The 19269-nt window shown below is 53.2% G+C and overlaps 1 protein-coding gene across 1 annotated transcript; it reads left to right on the top strand.

Annotated features, from left to right (window-relative positions):
- Window positions 1-12417: 12417 nt before the first annotated feature.
- On the top strand, window positions 12418-16657 carry IRX6 (iroquois homeobox 6). Its single transcript, XM_076348909.1, has 7 exons — window positions 12418-12462; window positions 13611-13856; window positions 14096-14205; window positions 14467-14774; window positions 14904-15392; window positions 15674-15770; window positions 16017-16657. Exons 1-7 carry the CDS (start codon window positions 12418-12420, stop codon window positions 16297-16299), a joined length of 1578 nt encoding a protein of 525 aa, XP_076205024.1. The 3' UTR covers window positions 16300-16657.
- Window positions 16658-19269: the final 2612 nt, after the last annotated feature.

Here is a 19269-nt window from a genome sequence, read left to right on the forward strand (position 1 = left end):
GGATTCATGAAAGGGACTGTTACACACATCACACTCCACTTCTGTTCATTTCTCCCTTCTGATTTACAGACTCAAACCAGGGCTCCTGAAATGCTGAGGCACTGAACACAGTGATAAAGATGCTGCGATGCAAACAGGATTGTTACTAAGTTGGTGTTCAATAATTCTTTGACCTGTCAATACAGGAAACCCTGCAATAGCTTTAGGAAATCAATTTTAAATTGACCTCATTGAACTGATGCAAAACCTAACCACACACACATTTAAACTGATTAGCTCTTGTTAAAGTCTGATAGCAAGCGAACCCAAGTCAGGCTGATGCTGAGTACACACAGAGAGGGTTACAAGAGTTTAAAAAGAAAATTGCCTTAGTTGAACCAGGATCTCTTTAAGGGGAAAAAACATCTAGAGACAGCCCCAGTGAAGGCACTGCAGTCCTGGACAGATTCTGCTGTGCCAAACTCGTTTATGAATGAGACTTGAAGCTTGACCCTTCTTACAACACTACCAATGACAGCAGAAAGCCTCTGAGAGGTTCAATTCCATAAGTAAGCTGAGAAGAAGAGCAAAAGCCCAAACCAGAGGAAAGTGGCTTGCTGTGAGCAGCACATCACTCAGACCCACATAGGGAGCAATGAGCGGTTTGCCCCAGGAAGGCAGAAGCCAGCCTCTCCGCGCACTCACTTTTTAAAGATTTACTATCACCTATCCTGGGAAAGGCTCTCTAGAAAAATCCCTAAACCAGCAAAACTTGAGCCTGAGCCTTCTCCAAGGAAGTTTAATGTCTCATTGCAGGGAGCTGGAAACCCTGCTCCCCCTGTGGCATGCCTCAAACCCAGTGTCTGTGGCTATCACGGAGGGCAGGGAGAAGCTTGCAGGACTAAGAAGGGCATCTAATAAGAAGAGCTCCCAGATTTTATTTTCTTGGTCTAAAAAATAAGAAAAATCATAATCTGTTTTGCATAACCTCAAAATACACATAGATTTTGCAAGTGATTTTTGCTGTCAAGCTTTTTTTTTTTTTTTAGATATTAAAAATTCTCATAAAGCAAGACTGAAGTTTGGGCCTTTCTTTTGTTGGTCTTTCTGAGAGGGCTATTCCCCTGCACTGCATGAAAACGCAGGGGATTTTACCAGCTCTGTTTAATAGCCACACACTCCACCACTGAGTTAATGGTAAAGCTCTCAATTAACAGAAGCAGTTTTAGGCTAATGCTAAACCAATGAATCTCAGTCACCTGCTCTGCTTCCCTCTACCTTTCCCAAAACACTACTTGTTTTCTGGTTTAATAATTAACGTACCAAGGCCTTTTTTGAAGGCTCTGAAAAGAAACTAGGCTGACTGGAATTCAGCGAGAACAGGTAACATTTGCAGGGAAAACACTCAGGAGAGGAGAAAGAAAAATGTTTTGGGGCAGTCACAACTTGTATTGAACACTAACAGGACTCTTCAAAGTCATCACATCAAGCACCAGCAGAGATGGGTCTCTGCTGGGCTGTGTCACTCAGTCTGTGGGAGAGCACGCACACCGTGGTGGCAGGAACAGACGATACCCAAGAACAGGAACAGCTCCTCCAAAGCAATGGGTCAGTAAACAGCATAATGAAATGTGACAGTAACTTCATTTGTAACATATACGCTAAAGCTATCAGGGCAAAAGTGCTAATAGCAAGGGCAACATTTGCATAATTACACTGACTTTAAGACTCCAGTTTTAAATTGACCTAACAACGTCTCTCGTTGATGCAAACCGCAGTCGGCTCTGCTGTTATGAGATGGCACGCTGCCCTGGGCCTTGGCTACTCACCACGCTGGATCACATGGCCTTCAACAGCAACACAGCAGAGAGATTTCCACTACTGGGGCTTTAGCAACACATTAGTGTAACGCTGTGCATTAATGACCGAATCTGGCTTATGAAGGATACTGGGTTTTGTATTTTCTGCATTTCTTTGATATCAAAGATCCACCAGATAACCCTCACTGCTGCCTCTCATTCTCTAAGCTCCAATAATACAGCTCTGCTTCATCACTATACCACACAGATTAGGCTGGAAGAACAAATAAGGGGCAAATTAACAGCACAAAAGGAGTACAAGAGCAGACTAAACTGATGCTATCTTTAAAAAAAAAAAAATACCATCCTTTGGCACAGTAAGGACGTTCTTCCCACACCAGTTTGAACCATTCCCTGTGGGGTTCACTCACTACGTCTACAAACAATATGGTTTTCACCAGTTTTGGATACTGCTCCTGCAGATATCGTATCTATTAATACTAGAGAGACTGACTGCATACAGTCTGTATGTGGTATTTAGCCATTCATAAGGGAATTAATTTAATATTTATTAAATAAAACAACATTGAACATGTACCATGATATGAACTTAGCTTGCTACTGCCCAGGGCTTATTTGGCACACATGACCAAACCAAAGGCATAGAGGTGACAGAGGGTGGCCACTGCAGTCATGGTGCTACCCAGCCCTGAGCTGGAGAGCCCCCAGACTGGTGACCCTCCTCCAGGGAGGGCCACACACACCCCCCGCACACAAGTTGGTTGTGAGCAGGAGCCGCCTGGCCAGGGCTGTGGGGGCAGATTTAATGAGGCTGTTTCCCACCTGGGCCCACAGCCATGATGCTCAAGGCCCCTCAGAGACCAGTGTGCAGCCCTGTCTGCTCATTCCCTCCCTAGCACAGCACACAAGGGAGGCAATCAGTTATTTCCACAACGAAACCCCATAACAGTCAGGCTACAAGCAATGGAAGGAGGTTGAATAAATATTTAGGGTCAACAGAAGAGTATAGGTAAAGCAATCTATGGGGCAACATTTTTATTGACTAATTTTACGGAGTAAAACTACACAGAAATTGATGAGGAGTATAAGCAAGTAAGGCGAGGACCTCGCAGCGAGGCTATTCCAATGCTGCTGACTGCCCGCTGCGTATTTACTCAGGCTTTTTCTAGCTCTGCATAATCAAAGAGGCACTGGGAGTTGATGCATGAGGAAAAAACCAAGCAGAGAAACAAGCCTTTGACCATCATTCAGCCTTGTGGGAGCCTGTGCTGTTATGTGCAATTGAAACTTCAGAGAACCAGCACCTCCCAGGGTCACCCCACCACCCCCAGCAGAGCACGCGGGCAGACCCACCACTCGCTGAATCAGTAGTTGTTACAACTAACTCATCTTTTGCTCTCAACAACAGCCAGTGAAATATATACAAATGTCTCCTCCACTGCTACCACCAGTACAGATCTCTGGTGCTAAACCCATCCACCCAAAAACCAGTACATATTTTACAAAGATTTTAAGACAAAAGTATACAAAATAGCCATGGTAGCTATAGCACTTCCCTGATAGATATTAAAACATCAGACAACAACATCTTCACATTAAACTCTTCCTTGAAAATAATAAACTTTGCAGATCCCCATTCCATCTTTGTTACATTTTCATATTCTTTGCATATTCACCCATTTACAAATCATGAAGAATTCATAGCTGAATAATGGACTGAGAATAATGTGTGTATATATATATATAAAAAACATAAAACCCAGCACAAGCTAAGAAGAGGATAAACTTTTCCGACACAGTAAATTAATGACTAAAATAATAAAGTTATAATAAAAAAAAATATCAAACTGATATTGTTAAGTGTTTAAAATCCTTTCTAGTGGCTCTGATGAGCAGTCATTATTCTGTTCCACAATAAAGCATGTCATTTTGTTGTCCATAGAGCCTCCCCATGATATATAAATGAATTATTTTCTCCCCATCGTCTCTAAAGAATTTACAGCACGTTAAATTTAGCTCCTGTATCTCCTCCAAGATGATATGCTACTCATTACACACTGCTGTGTGCCTTGACCAAGGAGGAAGGTCACTCCTGCCTCTGCTACTGAGCTATTCTGCAACCTCAGGAAAACACCTTGCCTCTTTGCAGCCCATTTGCCCATCCATCTCCCCACCACCCAGGAAGACCCTTGGCAAGCACTGCCTCTCCCAGGGCGCTCCCCCAGACCCAGCGCAAGTGCAGCTAGAAGACACAAGCACAGTGGGGACACCACCACATTTCTTACCCACCTCAGGCAGTCCTGGTCCTGCGGCCACGTGGCTCATGCTCCTGCCTCCAACCAGCCCCACGCCTTCCTCCTGCTCCAGGTGTAACAAATCCACTTAACTGAGGCCTTACAGGAGCAGTTCTTCCCTTATCCTTAAATGGAGCTGCAATTGCTCTCACCAGTGGGCAATCTCCAAATGAAGTGACAGGGAGCGGGGCTGGCTCCTAGACCCACCTGTGGCTGCAATCACCCATATCATAGCTGCATTTTAACATTATTTATAAAATGTGATGAATCCTCCAAAGCGTATGTCTGAGGTTTTTACTCAACCCCACTTAGGAGACCAGTAACTGACCCTCCTCCCTAGGTCCTCTCCTTTTTGTTTTTCTTTACCAGCACATTTGAAGAGATGATCTCCACCTAAGAGGTGTGTACAACCAAGGAACCCATTTTCAAAAATAAAGTAGGCCCCTGGCATGCAAATTCAATTGACTTTCAGCAAATCTCATGCCCTTAAATAACCCGTGGAATGAAGCCACCTCCATGACAGGCTTGCTGAAAAATGTTTTCCACAGATTTGGGTTTTTTTTTTTAAAGTTCATTGCTGATTATTACTTATTAGTAGAAATAAGGGGGCCTCCTCATTTTGAAAGTCCATCAATGAAAACATATACCCTTTTATGAGTTAAACTGTTTGGAATAACTTTTAAACAATTACTCAACTCCTCTGAAATTTCTTTCATGGGATTGAAGGTTTTTCCTGTATCAAATTATCTGGATTTCTCATTGACTATGCATTTCTCAAAAACTCACTGTTTGCAGATTAAAGAGACAAAGGAAAGTTAGAAAGGACACAATAGAAAAAAGATCAGTAAAGAAAAATATTTTAAATATTAATGGCCAAGGGGGAAATGGAAACACATTAAAGGCAAATGTGAGAGCTTTTAAATATGTTATCAAAATTGATTTATAAATGAGACTCTTCTTTAACCAAGTGCTTTAGCCTTCACTACTTATTTCCTTCTGCTGTGTCTCCAAGCATTGGTGTCACCACTCAAAGCCTATGGCATTAAGGAAAGACCCAGAAAATAATTAGGCTGGCAATGACTATGGGCTGTTCGAACAGGAAAACATCATTATATTAAGAATCTCAGAGAATGAGATGAGAACTCAGCTATTTTCAACTGCTGCAAAACCCCAGGCACTTGCAGGACGTCGGTCCCAGGTAGGGCTGGAGGCTGGGGGGCCTTGCTGGCTGGGACGCAGCCAGGGGCTGCTCTGCTCATGCCACGGGCCCTCGCAGGAATTGAGCAAGGCAGCAGGCAGGCAGAGGGCAGGCAGAGTCGGGAGGAAGAAGGGACCAGTCAAGTCCGCAAATGCAGACACTATTTACAAAGGCGGAAAAAGACATTTCTCATTTCTATCCTCCTCCTCACCTCCCTCTGCACGGATATCATGCTCATCGCCAGCGTGGCTGAGCAGCAGCCCCAACCGGGCTCTGAGAGCTGATCGACATGCAGGGGAAACCAAAGCAGCATTTCCACTGAAAAGTGCCTGCAGGCTGATGGTGAAGGACTGGAGAAGCCCGTCCTGTGCAGCCTGGACGTGAACCCGTATGCAGCGTACAACGTGCTGCAATCCCCTTCCTTCTGCACCCGATCTCAAGTACAAATAAACTATCCCAGGAGCATGCATTTTCGGGATGTATCTTCTAGAGTTTTTCAGCTTTGAAAGCATTTCCAGTGATGCACCACGTGACCAGGACAGCAGACTGCAGATTACTGCTGCTGGCATGTCAAAGCACAAGCTGCTGCAGCTTCCCAAGCAGCACGCGGCGGAGGATGTATCACAAAACCAGCAATGAGCAGTATGTGAAGCTGTATGACTCCTGGGTCACGTTTTATTAAAGGACACAGTAGCAGGTGTGTATTGCACAAACCGCCCAATTAACATATCCAAAATTGTGGAAAGTATCCTTGAAAGGAACAAATTTTGTGCATGAATTTGTGTAAATGGACAAAAAGTGCTAGTATATGTTTAACAAATTAGTCTCCGTTTATTTAATTTTAGTTTAGATATGCAAAATGTTTTATTTTAAAGCTGCTATCCATCATAAACCACAATAACATTATAGGTGAAAATTCCAAACAGAAATATAAAACATCACTGAGAACTATAGATCTCGTACGTTGGATTTTGTGGCGAGAATGGTCCACAAAACTCATTCTGAATGTCCTCATAAGATCCTTTTTATAGCAGGTTATGAATCATCACATGATATCTTTAAATGGATGATCAATACTATATTTTCCCATAAAACGTTTGGTTTGAAATCCGATTTTAAGTGCATTAGAGTTTTTGTGCACTGAATGAGTGAGTGTCATAATAAATTGTCATCAAATATGAAAGAAATATAGCTTAGATTAATTGCCATATTTATTTATGAGTCTATAAAATATATTGTGAAAGTCCTGGCACATTTTTGGGATACCAGCTTGAACTTTCAAGAAAGTTAAAAGCATTAAACGAGACTGAAAGTAGATTTATTATTGGAATGTTTTTAATTGCAGTTTCAACCAGACACAGGTATTAGAATGGCTGTGCCCTTAATGGCCATGTCTCATGTGTTTTTTCTTTAAAAATTATATACTTTCCATATTTTTATTGATTTTATAAGATTTATTGTAGATTAGTGCTGCTTGTGTGTGAAATCACAAGTGGTCCCAGCTTCCCCAGAGTAGTGGGCTGCAGATGGCCCATGGCGGTGGCAGCTCTTTCCCGATGCCCCCCCAGCACTCGGTACTGCCTGAAATACCGGTGGAAGGAAAGATCAGAGGAAAACCTGAATTACCTGAAGGAGACCAGCAGAAGGGTCCTCAGAGAACTACCCAGCGGGTCCTGTTCTGCAGTCGTTTCTACAAATGCAAAATGGAGTTAATTCAGACAGGATTTGGAGGGGGAGTCAAGCTGAGTCCCTTCTTTACTCAGACATTAACTAATGAAGAGGCTCAAGGCCAACTGATTTAATGGGGCTGGGACTAACTGTCTTGGGTTAAGTATTTTCTGGTTTTGGAATAAGCTATAAGCTCTCTGTGTTTCCAATGTACAACAAACACAACTGGGTTTTTGTAAATTACAAATGAAAGTAAATAAGGAAGCAGTTCTGATATCCATGTTTAATAGTGCACATAAAGTGGTGATAACTCTTGGAAAATAAGGCACTGTTGCATGTAACCAGCATGCTAATTAAAAACTAGATCCTGGAAATTATAGCAAGCAGACTAGGTAACGGAATAAAACTGTCATTCACTGCCACAGAACAAAAATGACAAACTATACCTAAGGTGATACGAAATTAAAAACCTTCAGCTTGGCAGCCAAATGACTCCTTCACACCAACTGCACATCAGCTGATACAAAGGCCATGAAAGCACAGACACAGCTTGGTGGTTAATGGCACCTGGTGAGCCCAATATCCTGCTCAAGCTGTGTCAGAAGAGCAATCGCTTTGTCAAAAAAAAAAAATTATTCAAAATTATTTCTATTGATTTTACTGGAAACTGAACCCACACAGGGGTCAGCCTGAATGAGATCTGTGACACTGCCCAGACCCTCCCACCATAAGTTAGCCCACATCTCAGCAAAGCACAAACAAGTCCTCGGAGGTGAAGTTGTCACGAGTTGTGTGTAGACATATCTTCACCGGATGAACTCACACTTTATAGAATAATCTGCAGATAACCCTAAGAAAGCTGGTACAGAAGTGTTGGATTACCCTGATGCAGAGCGCACTTACAAAAGAAGTATTTCCTCATTAGCCAAGTACAGTTTCAGAAGCCGGGTTTAGTGATGGCCCCAGATCCAAGGTAAAATCCCACCCAGGACCATGGGGAAGATCCACATCCAGCTTCCACCTGCTTGGCCGCCTCCTGGCACAGAATGGTCCAAAGTCCCAGGTCCAACCATCCTCCCTCCAACTCCAGGAACACTCAAGCCCAACTGTTGATTTTCCAGCCATATCCTAAAACTTAATCACAGCAAACACGGTGATGATGGGAGTGACGATAAAAGTGATGATGGGAGCCAAGTGGAGCAAAGTAGAGGCCCATCCATGTATTTCTTTCACTTTGTACATACCAAAACCAGAGAGAAATTGTGCAGCTTCTTGGATTAACTAGCCTATGTACATAACTCTCCAGGAATCCAGTGACATCTTTTTGGATGTTCCCTTTCAGAAGACAAGTGTCCAAAGGCAGTCAAAGTTATTCCTGACATATTACAAAAATGATCTAAAAAAAAAATCTACTTTCAGGTTTAGCCTTCAGCTGACAAGGTACCGCATGTTATCTCAGCAATTATACCTTACCCCCTAAATCAGGGTATGTCCCACGCTTCACTGTGCCAATTCTCCCCTCTGTCCTGAAGACAGTTCCTTCTATTTTCTGCTTCTATGTTAAGCAATTAAAATGCTTTATCTTCAACAAGATATTAATCTTAATATTGTCCTAATTTGTTTCGTCTTTTTCTGCCTTTCATGGAGAAATCAGTCTTGACAATAGCCACTGAGATAAGGACAGTAACCAGCAAGCTTCACAATAAACCATCATATACACTATTTTAGTTTGTCAAAACAATTAGTGTTCATTTTGGCTTTATTCAGTTAAATCTGCAGTGACTGATCAGTATAAATTATGTATTAGGCTGCCCAGCTGTACTTGTTTATTCATGCATGGACTTGAAGAATTTTCATTTTCTCAGTACAAAAAAGCAACAGTCAAAAATCCCCCTGTATTCTAAAATATAAAGACACTTTCTTCTCAGCCACATTTCTGCTACATGTTTTTGAAGCTGCTTTATTCTTACCCCTTTTAGAACATTATTCTTCCTTTCCAGAAATTATACTTCAACACTTATCTCAATTAACCTATTATTTCATTCACAGTTATCGGCAGCTGCATTTGCATTGGTGGGAAGCACATACTGTTACTTTCACTCCTTGCAATTACCTCCCGAGCAAAGCAGTATCAGAGCTAAACCAAATGATGTTGATTTTAAAGCATCAAAAACCACATTGTAGGCTGCATTTGAACTCCTGCCTCACTTCAAGAGGAACTGCTCGCAGAAGTGTTTACAGTTAAGCTTCACACTCCTCTCTTTCAAGAACAAAAGTTTGTGAATCAAGAGAGATCGTTTTCCAATTTTGCTCGTGTTTATAGTCACACAGTCCTCGCTAGGATGACCGGGTGAAGGCAGTGTACGCCGTGAGGGTGGGATGATACGCTCATATGTGGGGAGAGAGATGACACAGATTTAGATAAAGGAAAGAGAAAAATCTGCAGTGACCACTCAGTTACACTTCTCTGAGACGCGGTGTATGAGCAGAATGGAAATCTGGCTGTTGAAGCTGTTTCCCTGCGATGAAAAGAATGGCAAATTGCACACTCCTTCCCCAAAGCTGCCCTCCACCAAGCCGAGTTCAAGAACCTGTTAACAGAAGGTTTATGCCAATATTTACAAATCACAGAAAGAGGTTTCCGCAGCTTTGACACGGCGAGTCCAGTTACTCAGTGACGGACTGACAGGGTGAATGGTGGCAGTGCTCAGAACACAAAGAGCCAGAGTCTGTGACCTCCTGAAGAGCTGGGGAGCAAGGTAGAACTTGTATTTGTTAATGGGAACACCACTTAATGTCCCAGGTTGTAAGGGCAATTAAAAGGGTCGTCTGGGTGGCTCTTGGGCATGTATAGAACAAAGTGTGCTACAGAAACATCTCCATAGCTCAGAGTGCTGTAAGTGGAAAGAGAGCTGGGTTGCAAAAGGCCATCTCTCATAGCTGGGCTCAGCTACAACGTACCTGACAGGTAACAGATTCGCTTTCACGTTAAAGACTGGCAAACACCATGTTTGCATTGGTCTGTGTTATGCCTGTTTTAAAAGTGCTTTTGCGCAGTGAACTCTGCCCCGGTTTCGGTGGCCGCTGTGCTCATCACATCGGTGAGGAGGGCGAGAGCCCCACATGCAACCTGCCAGCACACACAGTGCCAGCGACAACTCCCACGGGCTCTGAGCGCAGGCGGGATGAGCACGCAGCTACTCGTTTCTTTCATCAAGTAACGTAAGAAACGTTCTGGTGAAAAGACGAAATTTTGCTGAATTAAGTGCTTTAGAACAAGTGGTTTTATTACTTTATAATTAGCATAATTTCCCCATAGGGATTCTTGCAATTAAATAATTAGCAGTAATGTTACCCAAAGGTGTTCTTTAATGCATTTTCTTAAGTTATCGCCCCCGTTAACGACAACTGAAACGGCTCAGTTTTACACCGCCGGAGTGCTCCTCCTTGCCAGGCTACGGGCGATGTTAGAGGGTTGTCACACCTGACCCCGAGCTCCGGGCCAGTCCGCTCACCCCGGCGGGGCGGGCACGGCTCGGGCGCTGCGCTCCGCCCCTCGCCCCGGCCCCGCGGGCAGCGGTCGGGCGCTCTGCTGCCCCGGCGGCGCGGACAGCCCGCTCCGCTCCCGGCCCAGCCGGAGGGACCGCCACCGGGAACGAGCCCCGTGAGTGCCCTGCTCCGACAAGGGCCGCTACACCCGCGAGCCGCCCTCCGCCCGGGCTGAGCGGGGGACCGACCGCCCCAGCCGCGGCCGGCGGCGGCTCTGCCCGCTGGCTGCCGGCGGAGCGCCGCCCGCGCGGGGAGGGCAGGGGCCGCCCCCGCTCGGCCGCGCCGCGGGGCTCAGCACCCGGGGCCGGGCCGGGCCGCTCCGGGCCGCTCCGGGCCTCCGTGCATCGCTCGCGGCTCGGCAGCGCCACCCGTCGGGGAGCGGGGCTGCTCCGGCGGGGACGAGCACGGGCGCGGGGGCAGCCTGCCGCCCCCGCCCGCTTCCGCGGGGCACGGCCCCGGCCTGACCGGGACAAGTGCCGCCGGGCCGCCCCGGGCCGGCAAAAGTTGTGGTGTTTTCTTTTTTCTCCCGTGGTTTGTTTGGTTTTTTTTTTCCTTTTTTAATTGCCACCGGCAGGATATCGCGCCCGGCCGGGCCCGGGAGCGCCGCGGCAGCCCCCGCCGCAGGGGGGGGAAATCCCCATTTACCTCCCGGGGATCTCGCCTCAAAGGCAAATTCGCAATATGTAAGTCGCTGGTTAAACAAGGGCATTTCCATTTGTTAATTGATGCAATTACGCCGCAGCGGTAATGGGCAGGCCTGGCTGCAGGCAGCCATCCATCACCTCCCCACTGACCTGCCACGGCTCCGCCCCCCCCCCCCCCCCGGTGGGACCATTTAGGGTCCGAGAAGAATGGATGCCCCGCTCAGCACTCATTAGGGAAGGAGGCTTCAGGCTGCCGGGGAGGCGGGCTGCCCTCCGGCCGGCTCCCTGTCCCGGCCCCAGCCGTGCCCCTGCCCGGGCAGGCAGAGCACGCCGTGCGGGACGAGGTCTGACCCCGCTCCCGCGGCTCTGGGCCGCCGCGAAGGGCAGGGAAGCCAACCGGGGGGACACACACAACTAATCGGCTCGATTGCAAAAGCAGTGCCGTGTTGTACAGCAGAGCCCGGCCCTGGGGGTGGGAGCCGGGGGCAGCGGGAAGGGCCGGGGAGCTGCGCCGGCCGGGCCCCGCGCGCTCCTGTCCCGGGTGCTCCCCTCGCACCGCCGCTGCCTCCGCGGCCCCTGCCCTCCGCCCTTCCTCCCTGCAGCTGCAGGGGTACGCTGGCCGGGTGCCGGGGGGACACACCGGTGGATGCCGTGATTTGCCCCCTTTTCTTTGGATTGTGTTTAAAAGGGAGAGACCAACCGCAAAGCACCTCCCGTCCCTGCCTTTGACGTGCATCACAGCACAACATTAAAACAACATGGAACAAGTGCTGCGAGCGGGCGCGGGGCGCTGCCTGCTCCTGCCCGCCGCTGCCTGCTCCTGCCGGCAGGGCCGTGACGTCACCCCGCTCCTCGCCCACCGCTGAACGCTAAAGACCTATAGAGCAGAAAATAATACAACAAGCAGGCTCCGTATCTTGCATGCCCTACGTGATTTTCCCCCCCTCTTTGAAAAAGCCCCTTTGCGCTTAAACTCTCTATACATGTGGGGTGGCTTTTTAAACTCTCTCTATACAAACATATTTATTAAGAGCGATGGGAAGTGGGGGGTAGCCTATTTTTTTAATCCAGGCACCAACCCCCCCCCCCCCCCGCCTCAGATGTCTGGCTGCTTTTCTTAAGTGCAATCATCTATAATTGAGCGAAAAAAAAAAAAAGCCATACGTGGAAATGTGTGTGTGAGAAGGTGCATCTTGAAGCAGGGTTTAGTTACAATCGATCTTGGGGGGAAAATATTGCCTATGGTCCAAAAATAAGGAGCAACTATGTCCTTCTCTCAGTTCGGATACCCCTACAGCACCACTTCACAGGTAAGGCGAGTGAGCAGCACTCACTTTTGTTCAGATTCTGCTGCTGCTGTCCAGATGTCTTGTTCCCCCTCCCTTTTTTTCTTCCCTTTCCCTTACTTAGAGTCTTTTTTTAAAAGGGCACATCTGGAGCCTTTTTTTAAAAAATGTGCGTGTGTGTTTATGTCTCGTTTGTGTTGTGTTAGGCTTAAACAAATAACTCTCAGTGTGCACAGCAAAGGCGTTTAGGAAACCGGTAATTCCTCCCCCCCCCCCCCCCCGTTCAGTTTTAAGTGCAACAAACAAATAAATACATAAATCCCGGCTGCGACCAATTTCCAAGCCCGCGGAGCTGCTCCGGGAGCGGCCGCGCTGCGCCGGGCGCTGCCCCCGCCGCGCCGCTGCCGCCCGGGCACCCGCGGAGGGTGTACGGAGAGGGGGAACCGTCGCTCGGCGGGCTCGGGATTTCACCAGCGTTTCTGCGGAACCGGGCTGTGCCGTTTTCTCCACCCTTCCTCCCCGGGTCGGTCCTTTTCCTGTGTTTTATTAGGATCTGTCGGGAGTTCCCCCCCCCCTGCAATTTCCGAAGGACACCCCCAACCCACACCCACACCAAGGCACCCTGTATTAACTAAGTCGTCTCTATACCGTACCTCGAGTCACGATTTATTTGGGTGGAATTATTTGTACACCATAATCACTGCAAGATGTGCCTCCCTCGCTTGGGAAGTTAGCCGTCCCCTTGAACTTACTGAAATCAAATGCCTTCGATTGCGCTAGCTGACATATTTACTGCTTTGTCTATTGTCAAATTAACTGTAATCGCAACTTCTTGCCTTTAAATCAATGCAAACGGACCGAGAGGGGGCGGGAAGGAAGGAGCCGTACGGATCTTTTGCCATTTTCGAGAGCAATTATTTCCTTAAAGTTTTGCCTGCTTGATTAATCGTGCCCCATTCCCAAGGGCTCCCGCTTCCCATTCCGTTCATTTCCCGGTTTCTATAATTAGTTGCTTCAGCCCGGGTTTCTATCCCCCTCCTCACCCCCCTCCCCCCCCCCCCCCCGCCCCGCACACCCATAGTCGCGCACACGCTTCTCAATTCGCCCCGATGGGGCTGCCTCGACAGTCACTCGGCGCCGTCCCGCTCTCTCCTCTCCTCTCCTCTCCGCAGTTTTTCGTGCCCGCCAGCCCCAGCACGACCTGCTGCGAGGCTGCCCCCCGCTCCGTGCCGGATGCCTCCTCGGCGCCGGCCGCCGCCTCCCTCTGCTGCGCCCCGTACGACAGCCGGCTGCTGGCGCCCGGCCGCGCCGAGCTCAATGCGGCGCTGGGCATGTACGGCGCCCCGTACGCCGCCGGCCAGGGCTACGGCAACTACCTGCCCTACAGCGCCGAGCCCGCCGCGCTCTACACCGCGCTGGTGAGTGCCCGCCCGCCCGCCCGCCCGGGCAGCGCACCGGAGGGGAGGGGGGTGCAACAGGCGGCAAACTTCGTGGTTAGCAATCGGTGTCGGGGCGGGGGGCCGCCGAAGGACGCGGAACCGGCGCCGTCCCGTCGGGGGAGGGCGAAGGGACTTGGTTGCCGCGGGGAGCCGGGGCGGCAGGGGGACGGCGGGGTTCCTCTCCTGCTCGACGCCAAAAGCTGCCGCTTCCCTTGCAGAACCCCCAGTATGAAATCAAGGACGGCGCCGGCACGTTGCACTCGGGAATCGCGCAGCCCGCTGCCTACTACTCCTACGATCATTCCTTGGGGCAGTACCAGTACGACAGGTAAAACCCCTTTGATCAGCGCCCGGCAGCGTTAGCATCCCCCTGCGAGGCGGCGGCCGACATCAAACGGCGGGGGGCGGGGGGCTCCGACCTGACAAACGTTGTACAAAAGAAACGAGGCGCCCTGGGAGCACCAGTCAGCTAAGATCAAACTTCGGCGGCGATGGCAGGCGGGCAGGGGCAGGCAGGCAGACAGGCCTGTGGCGGGGCCGGGCCGGGGGGGCTCCCGCCGCGCCCCACCTCCTAACCATCTCCCGGCAGGTACGGGACGGTGGACTTCAGTGGTTCGGCCAGACGCAAAAATGCAACGCGAGAGACGACGAGCACCCTCAAGACCTGGTTGTACGAGCACCGCAAAAACCCCTACCCCACCAAAGGAGAGAAAATCATGCTGGCCATCATCACCAAAATGACCCTGACGCAAGTGTCCACTTGGTTTGCTAACGCCAGACGGAGGCTCAAGAAAGAAAACAAAATGACCTGGTCTCCCAAGAACAAAGCGGGGGAAGAGAGGAAAGAAGAAACCCCGCGGGAAGAGGAGGAATACGGCGCGGAGAGCGAAGGCAGAGGTAGGCGGGAGAGGCAGGACGGGCGCCTCGAAGTAGCTCGAAGTGGCGGCCGACTGCGGCCCCCCCCAACTTCCCCGCACCCGCCCTAACGCCCTGCCGCCCCCTCCGCCCCGCTGTGTGTCCAAGCAGAGCAGAAGAGCTGCAAAGAGGACAAGGAGCTGCGGTTCAGCGACCTGGACGACCTGGAGGAGGAGGAGGAGGAGGAGGAGGAGGAGGAGGCGGGGAAGCCGGAGAAGGGCCGGGCCAGCTCCCTGCAGGAAGCCCCCAGCCTCGGCGCTGCGCTGCCCGAGGCTCCGCGGAGCGACTGCAGCCTGCCCGGCCCCTTCCGCGCCTTCCCCTGCGCCAAGGCCCCCGCCGCCCTGCCCGGCCCGCTGCCGCCCTACGCGCCCGCGGAGAAGCCGCGCATCTGGTCGCTGGCGCGCACCGCCGGGGCCAGCGCGGCGCGCAGGGGCAGCCCCGAGGGCCGCGGCGCGGAGGGGGGCGGCGGCGCGGCGGGGGAGCTGCCCTTGCCCGCCAAGGCCTTCCGGAGCTCCGCTTTCAACCTGCAGCCGCTCCCGCGGAGCTGCGCGTCCCACCGCGGCCTGGGGGAGCCGTGCCAGTACACGGCGGCGGGCGAAGGTACCCGCGGCGGTGGGGCCGCGGGGACGGGGGGGACCGCGGGCCGGGCCGGGACACAGGGCGCGGCGTGAGCCCGCCTTCGCGCTGACACCCCTCCCCGCGCCAGGCCCAGCGCGGCCGTGGCGTTAAGCCGTGCCCAGGTGTCAGGCGGGCTGCGGCCGTGCTCCCCCCCCCCCCCCCCCGGCGGTGCGGACGCCGAGGCTTCCCCGCTCGAGGCGAGCGGGCAGGGGAGGGCGGCGGGGCCGGGCCGGGCCCACCGCGAGCCGCTTGTGTCTGTGCAGGCTTCGGGCGGGGCATCAAGGGCGGCCCGGGAGGCGCTGAGCTGGGCGGGACCTGCCTGGACAGGCTGCGGACGGCGTTCCGGCCGGTGCTGCGGAGGTGAGGTAGGTGACGGGCCGGCTGCCGGGGCCGACCTCGCACGAAGCGCAGGCCCGCCCTCCCGGCCCCGGGACACCGGAGCGGCTCCGGCCCGGGAGCGCAGCGCTGGAGCCACCGCTTTGCCCTGCTCCCGGAGCCCCCCGTCCGGGCGGGGCAGCACCCGCCGGCCCCGGGGAGGGCCGGCGGGGCCCGGCAGGCACCGGAGCCCGCCCGGGAAACGCTCATCACCGCTTCTCCCTCCCGCAGGGCCGCCCGCCCCTTCCTGAGCGCTGGCGACGGGGCTCCGGCTGCAGCGAGGCTCGGCTTGAAACAACGAAAGAAACCTCTCCCCTGCCCGGCGATGACCTCCCCGCCCCGCAGGCATCACCCGCGGCTCTGCCTTCCCTGCCCTCGCCGGGGAAACGTCCCGCCGCGGCACAACGTGCAGCTCACATGGGGGCCGAGGGGCGCGGCGGGCGGAGCGGCCGCGCCCGCGGGACCGGCGCCCCCCCCGCCGCCCGTTTGCCATTTGTTCAACACCCCTCATTAACGTCTTTGCCAAAAAAACCCCAAACCCCAAAAAACCCCACCAAAACCTTTTCTCTTTTTTCCCCACGTCGTGGTTTGTTTTTCCTTTTCCTCCCAAACCTGCTTCCTCCACTCGGCGCACTACTCCGCGAAGGTGCGTTTGTTCGCGGTTGCTCCGCGCCGTCCCGAGGAGGCGGGAGGAGGAGGAGCGGCGCAGGTTATGCCGGGCTGCTTATTGCCCGTCGCTGTACATAGATACCGCCGAAAGTATTTTTCAGAGTCTGTAATTAACACGGACGAGCTGACCGCCGTGAAGCCGTCCAGTGACCCCGGCAGCTCTTCAGCCGGCGCAGCCCGCGCGGAGCGGCCCCCGGCCGCCGCCCGCCCCGGGGCACGGCCGGGGCACCCCCGGGCAGCGGGTGGCGACCGGGCGGCGAAGTAGGACGTTGTTAGTGGGTCACCGCCGTCAGTCAGTGAAAAGAGCAGTGCTACACTTTACAGGACAGACGGGAAAGGGAAACCGTATCTCTGCATTATTTCTGTTTAATTAAAAGTGTCATCAAACACTTTGTGTTCAGACTAATAAACCAAGCAGGGATGAGGAAAGAATGTTTCTTTGTTCCCGTCTCTAGAAGCAGTGGCAATATTTTAAATTAATAACTGTGGTAATTAAGAGGTCATCTATAGATCAACCCGATACCTCCTATTTCCAAGTTCACCGGGGTCAACATTTACATTAAGTCATTTGTGGTCAATAGAGTCCAATGAATTCTGCCTTAATAAATCAGGGAAATCAATCTTGAATATCGAGTAGACTTCTATATGTTTACCAAAGACTACTAAGACAAGTGGGGCTGCAGAGATGGGAGTCCTCTGGGTTTGCGACCGGAGAAGCAGCTCGTAGGGGAAGGTAGAAGCTGCAGCTCAACGCGGGGAGAGGTGGCGGGGGCTGCCCCCGCCTTCGACCCCGCTTACAGCCCCAGCCCCTCCCGGGCTGGGGAGCGGAGCAGCCCCGGGGGCACCTGTCAAAGAAGGCAAGCTTTGTCGGGCTTTGCAGGGGCCAGGGCGGGAAAGGGGGGGAGGTGGTAAGCGTACACAAGGGCCAGCAGGTAACGGAGCGGCCAGGAGCGGGGCAGGGTCCGGCCGGGAGCGGGGCTGGGCCCGCCGGGAGCCCCGCCGCAGACGCCCGGCCACGGGGCTTTCCCGCGCTCCGGAGCAGTCCTGGGCAAGCAGCGGCGCAGAAGCCGCAGTCTGTTGCAGTGACCCGCAGCTTAGAGTAGGGGAAATTAAGCTGCGAAAAGATAAACATTATTTCAAGTCGGATTTGAAGGATTAGGGCTTATAATAAAGAGTATTAGGCCCTTTCGAAGGGTTCTCGCAAGGCGACTCTTCCGCCCCTCCTCTCCCACCGGAGGGGACAGGTATTATCTGCCCTGGGAACAAAGCACAGGTTTCCCCACGCGTGTCCGCAGCGGCCGGGCCGGGCCCTGCTCCGCTCCCCGCCGTGTCCTGGCCACCTCCGCCCAGCGCGCAGGGCAGCGACCCGGCTCCCTCCGGCGCCGTTTGCCCGGCGGCTTTAGAAGAGGCTCCCCTGGGCTGCCCAACGAGGGACGAAACCCGCACGGCCCCCGCGGTCCGGGGGCGGCCAGGAGCTCCCCCGAGCTGCCGGCTCTGCCCTGCCGCCCAGGCCCTGCTCCCCCCCGGCCTCCACGGGAGCGCCCGAAGGAGCCGCGAAGCCCCCGGGGGTGGTTAATTAGTCGGGTGCAGGCTTTGGGGTCTTTTTAAGGCAGGCACGAAGGTAACCTCCAGGGAGTCTTAAGACTTTTATTTTTTATTTATTACTTTTACTCCCCTTTTATTAAAGGTCAAGTGAGCAAGATGCAGATTATCCCGCCCGCCCAGGACTCCCCTGCAATCTGTCACGCCGGCAAGATATGTATCGCAAATCTCTCAAAATATAATCTCCGGGAATCATATTCCAAATACTGTTTTGATTAAAAAACAGAGCAGGGACTGATGGAGAACTAATACCGGGAGCGGAGCCTACGAGCGCCCAGGCACAGAACGAAAGTCGTGGGCTCGCCCGGGTGTCACAGGAACAAATTCAGCGCCTCCAATGCCAGAATAAACATATTTAAACCATCTTCTGGCTGGGCTGTGCTACGAGCTGGGCTTTTTAATGCCGCTGAGCTCTGGGAAGTGAGCTCGGCCTGTCCGCTGGCGCGGGGGCAGCCCGGCTTCGCGGGCCACCGTTTGATGGGAACCCGGAGCCTGCTCCTCCGGGGCGGTTCGGGGAGATGGGGCCGGCGGGGCCGGGGCAGCGCCGAGCGCCCCGGCCGGTGCGAGGTCCCCGCAGGCCCCAGCACCCCTCGCCCTCAGCCCGCCCGGGCGAGGCACAAGCCAGGCGCGCAAGGTGCAGACCCCGCTCCCCCCGGGGCGGCGGAGCCGAGAAGCCGCCGGAGATCACCACCCGCCAGCATCCCCATCCCGTTACTGAGGGCCGGGTCTCCCCCTTTCCCTCAGCCCGCTGGGACGCGCCCGGGCACCGGCTGTGCCACCCCCGCAGCCCCGGATCGCTCCCCAATTAGCAGCCGCGGGCAGAGGCGGGGGCAGGCGGGAGCGGCTGATTGACGCGTCCCCCGCTGGGGTGGGAAGTTTCTAAAACAAAGTTGCCGGGCTAATGGCCCCGGGAGGGAGCGGCGGGGCCGCGCACACTCCACTGCGCCCGCTCAAAGGCAGCGCGACCGCGAGGCCGGGGCCGCCGCCGCCCCGCTCGCTAATGAAGTTTTGTCAAAGACAATTACGGGCTCGGCGGGGGCAGGAGGCCGCGATGAAAAGGCGGCTTTGTGCGGCCGAGACGGCGCGGCTCCCCCGGCCACCCCCGGCCCTTCCTGCGCCCCCGCGGTGACCCCCGCGCCCGGCTCCGCTCCCCGCGGGGGCAGCGGCCCCGCTGCCCGGCCCCCAGGTAAACGCAGAGACGGGCTGGTGCCGG

This window comes from Aptenodytes patagonicus, chromosome 11 (assembly GCF_965638725.1).
Source record: "Aptenodytes patagonicus chromosome 11, bAptPat1.pri.cur, whole genome shotgun sequence".
Classification (NCBI taxonomy): domain Eukaryota; kingdom Metazoa; phylum Chordata; class Aves; order Sphenisciformes; family Spheniscidae; genus Aptenodytes; species Aptenodytes patagonicus.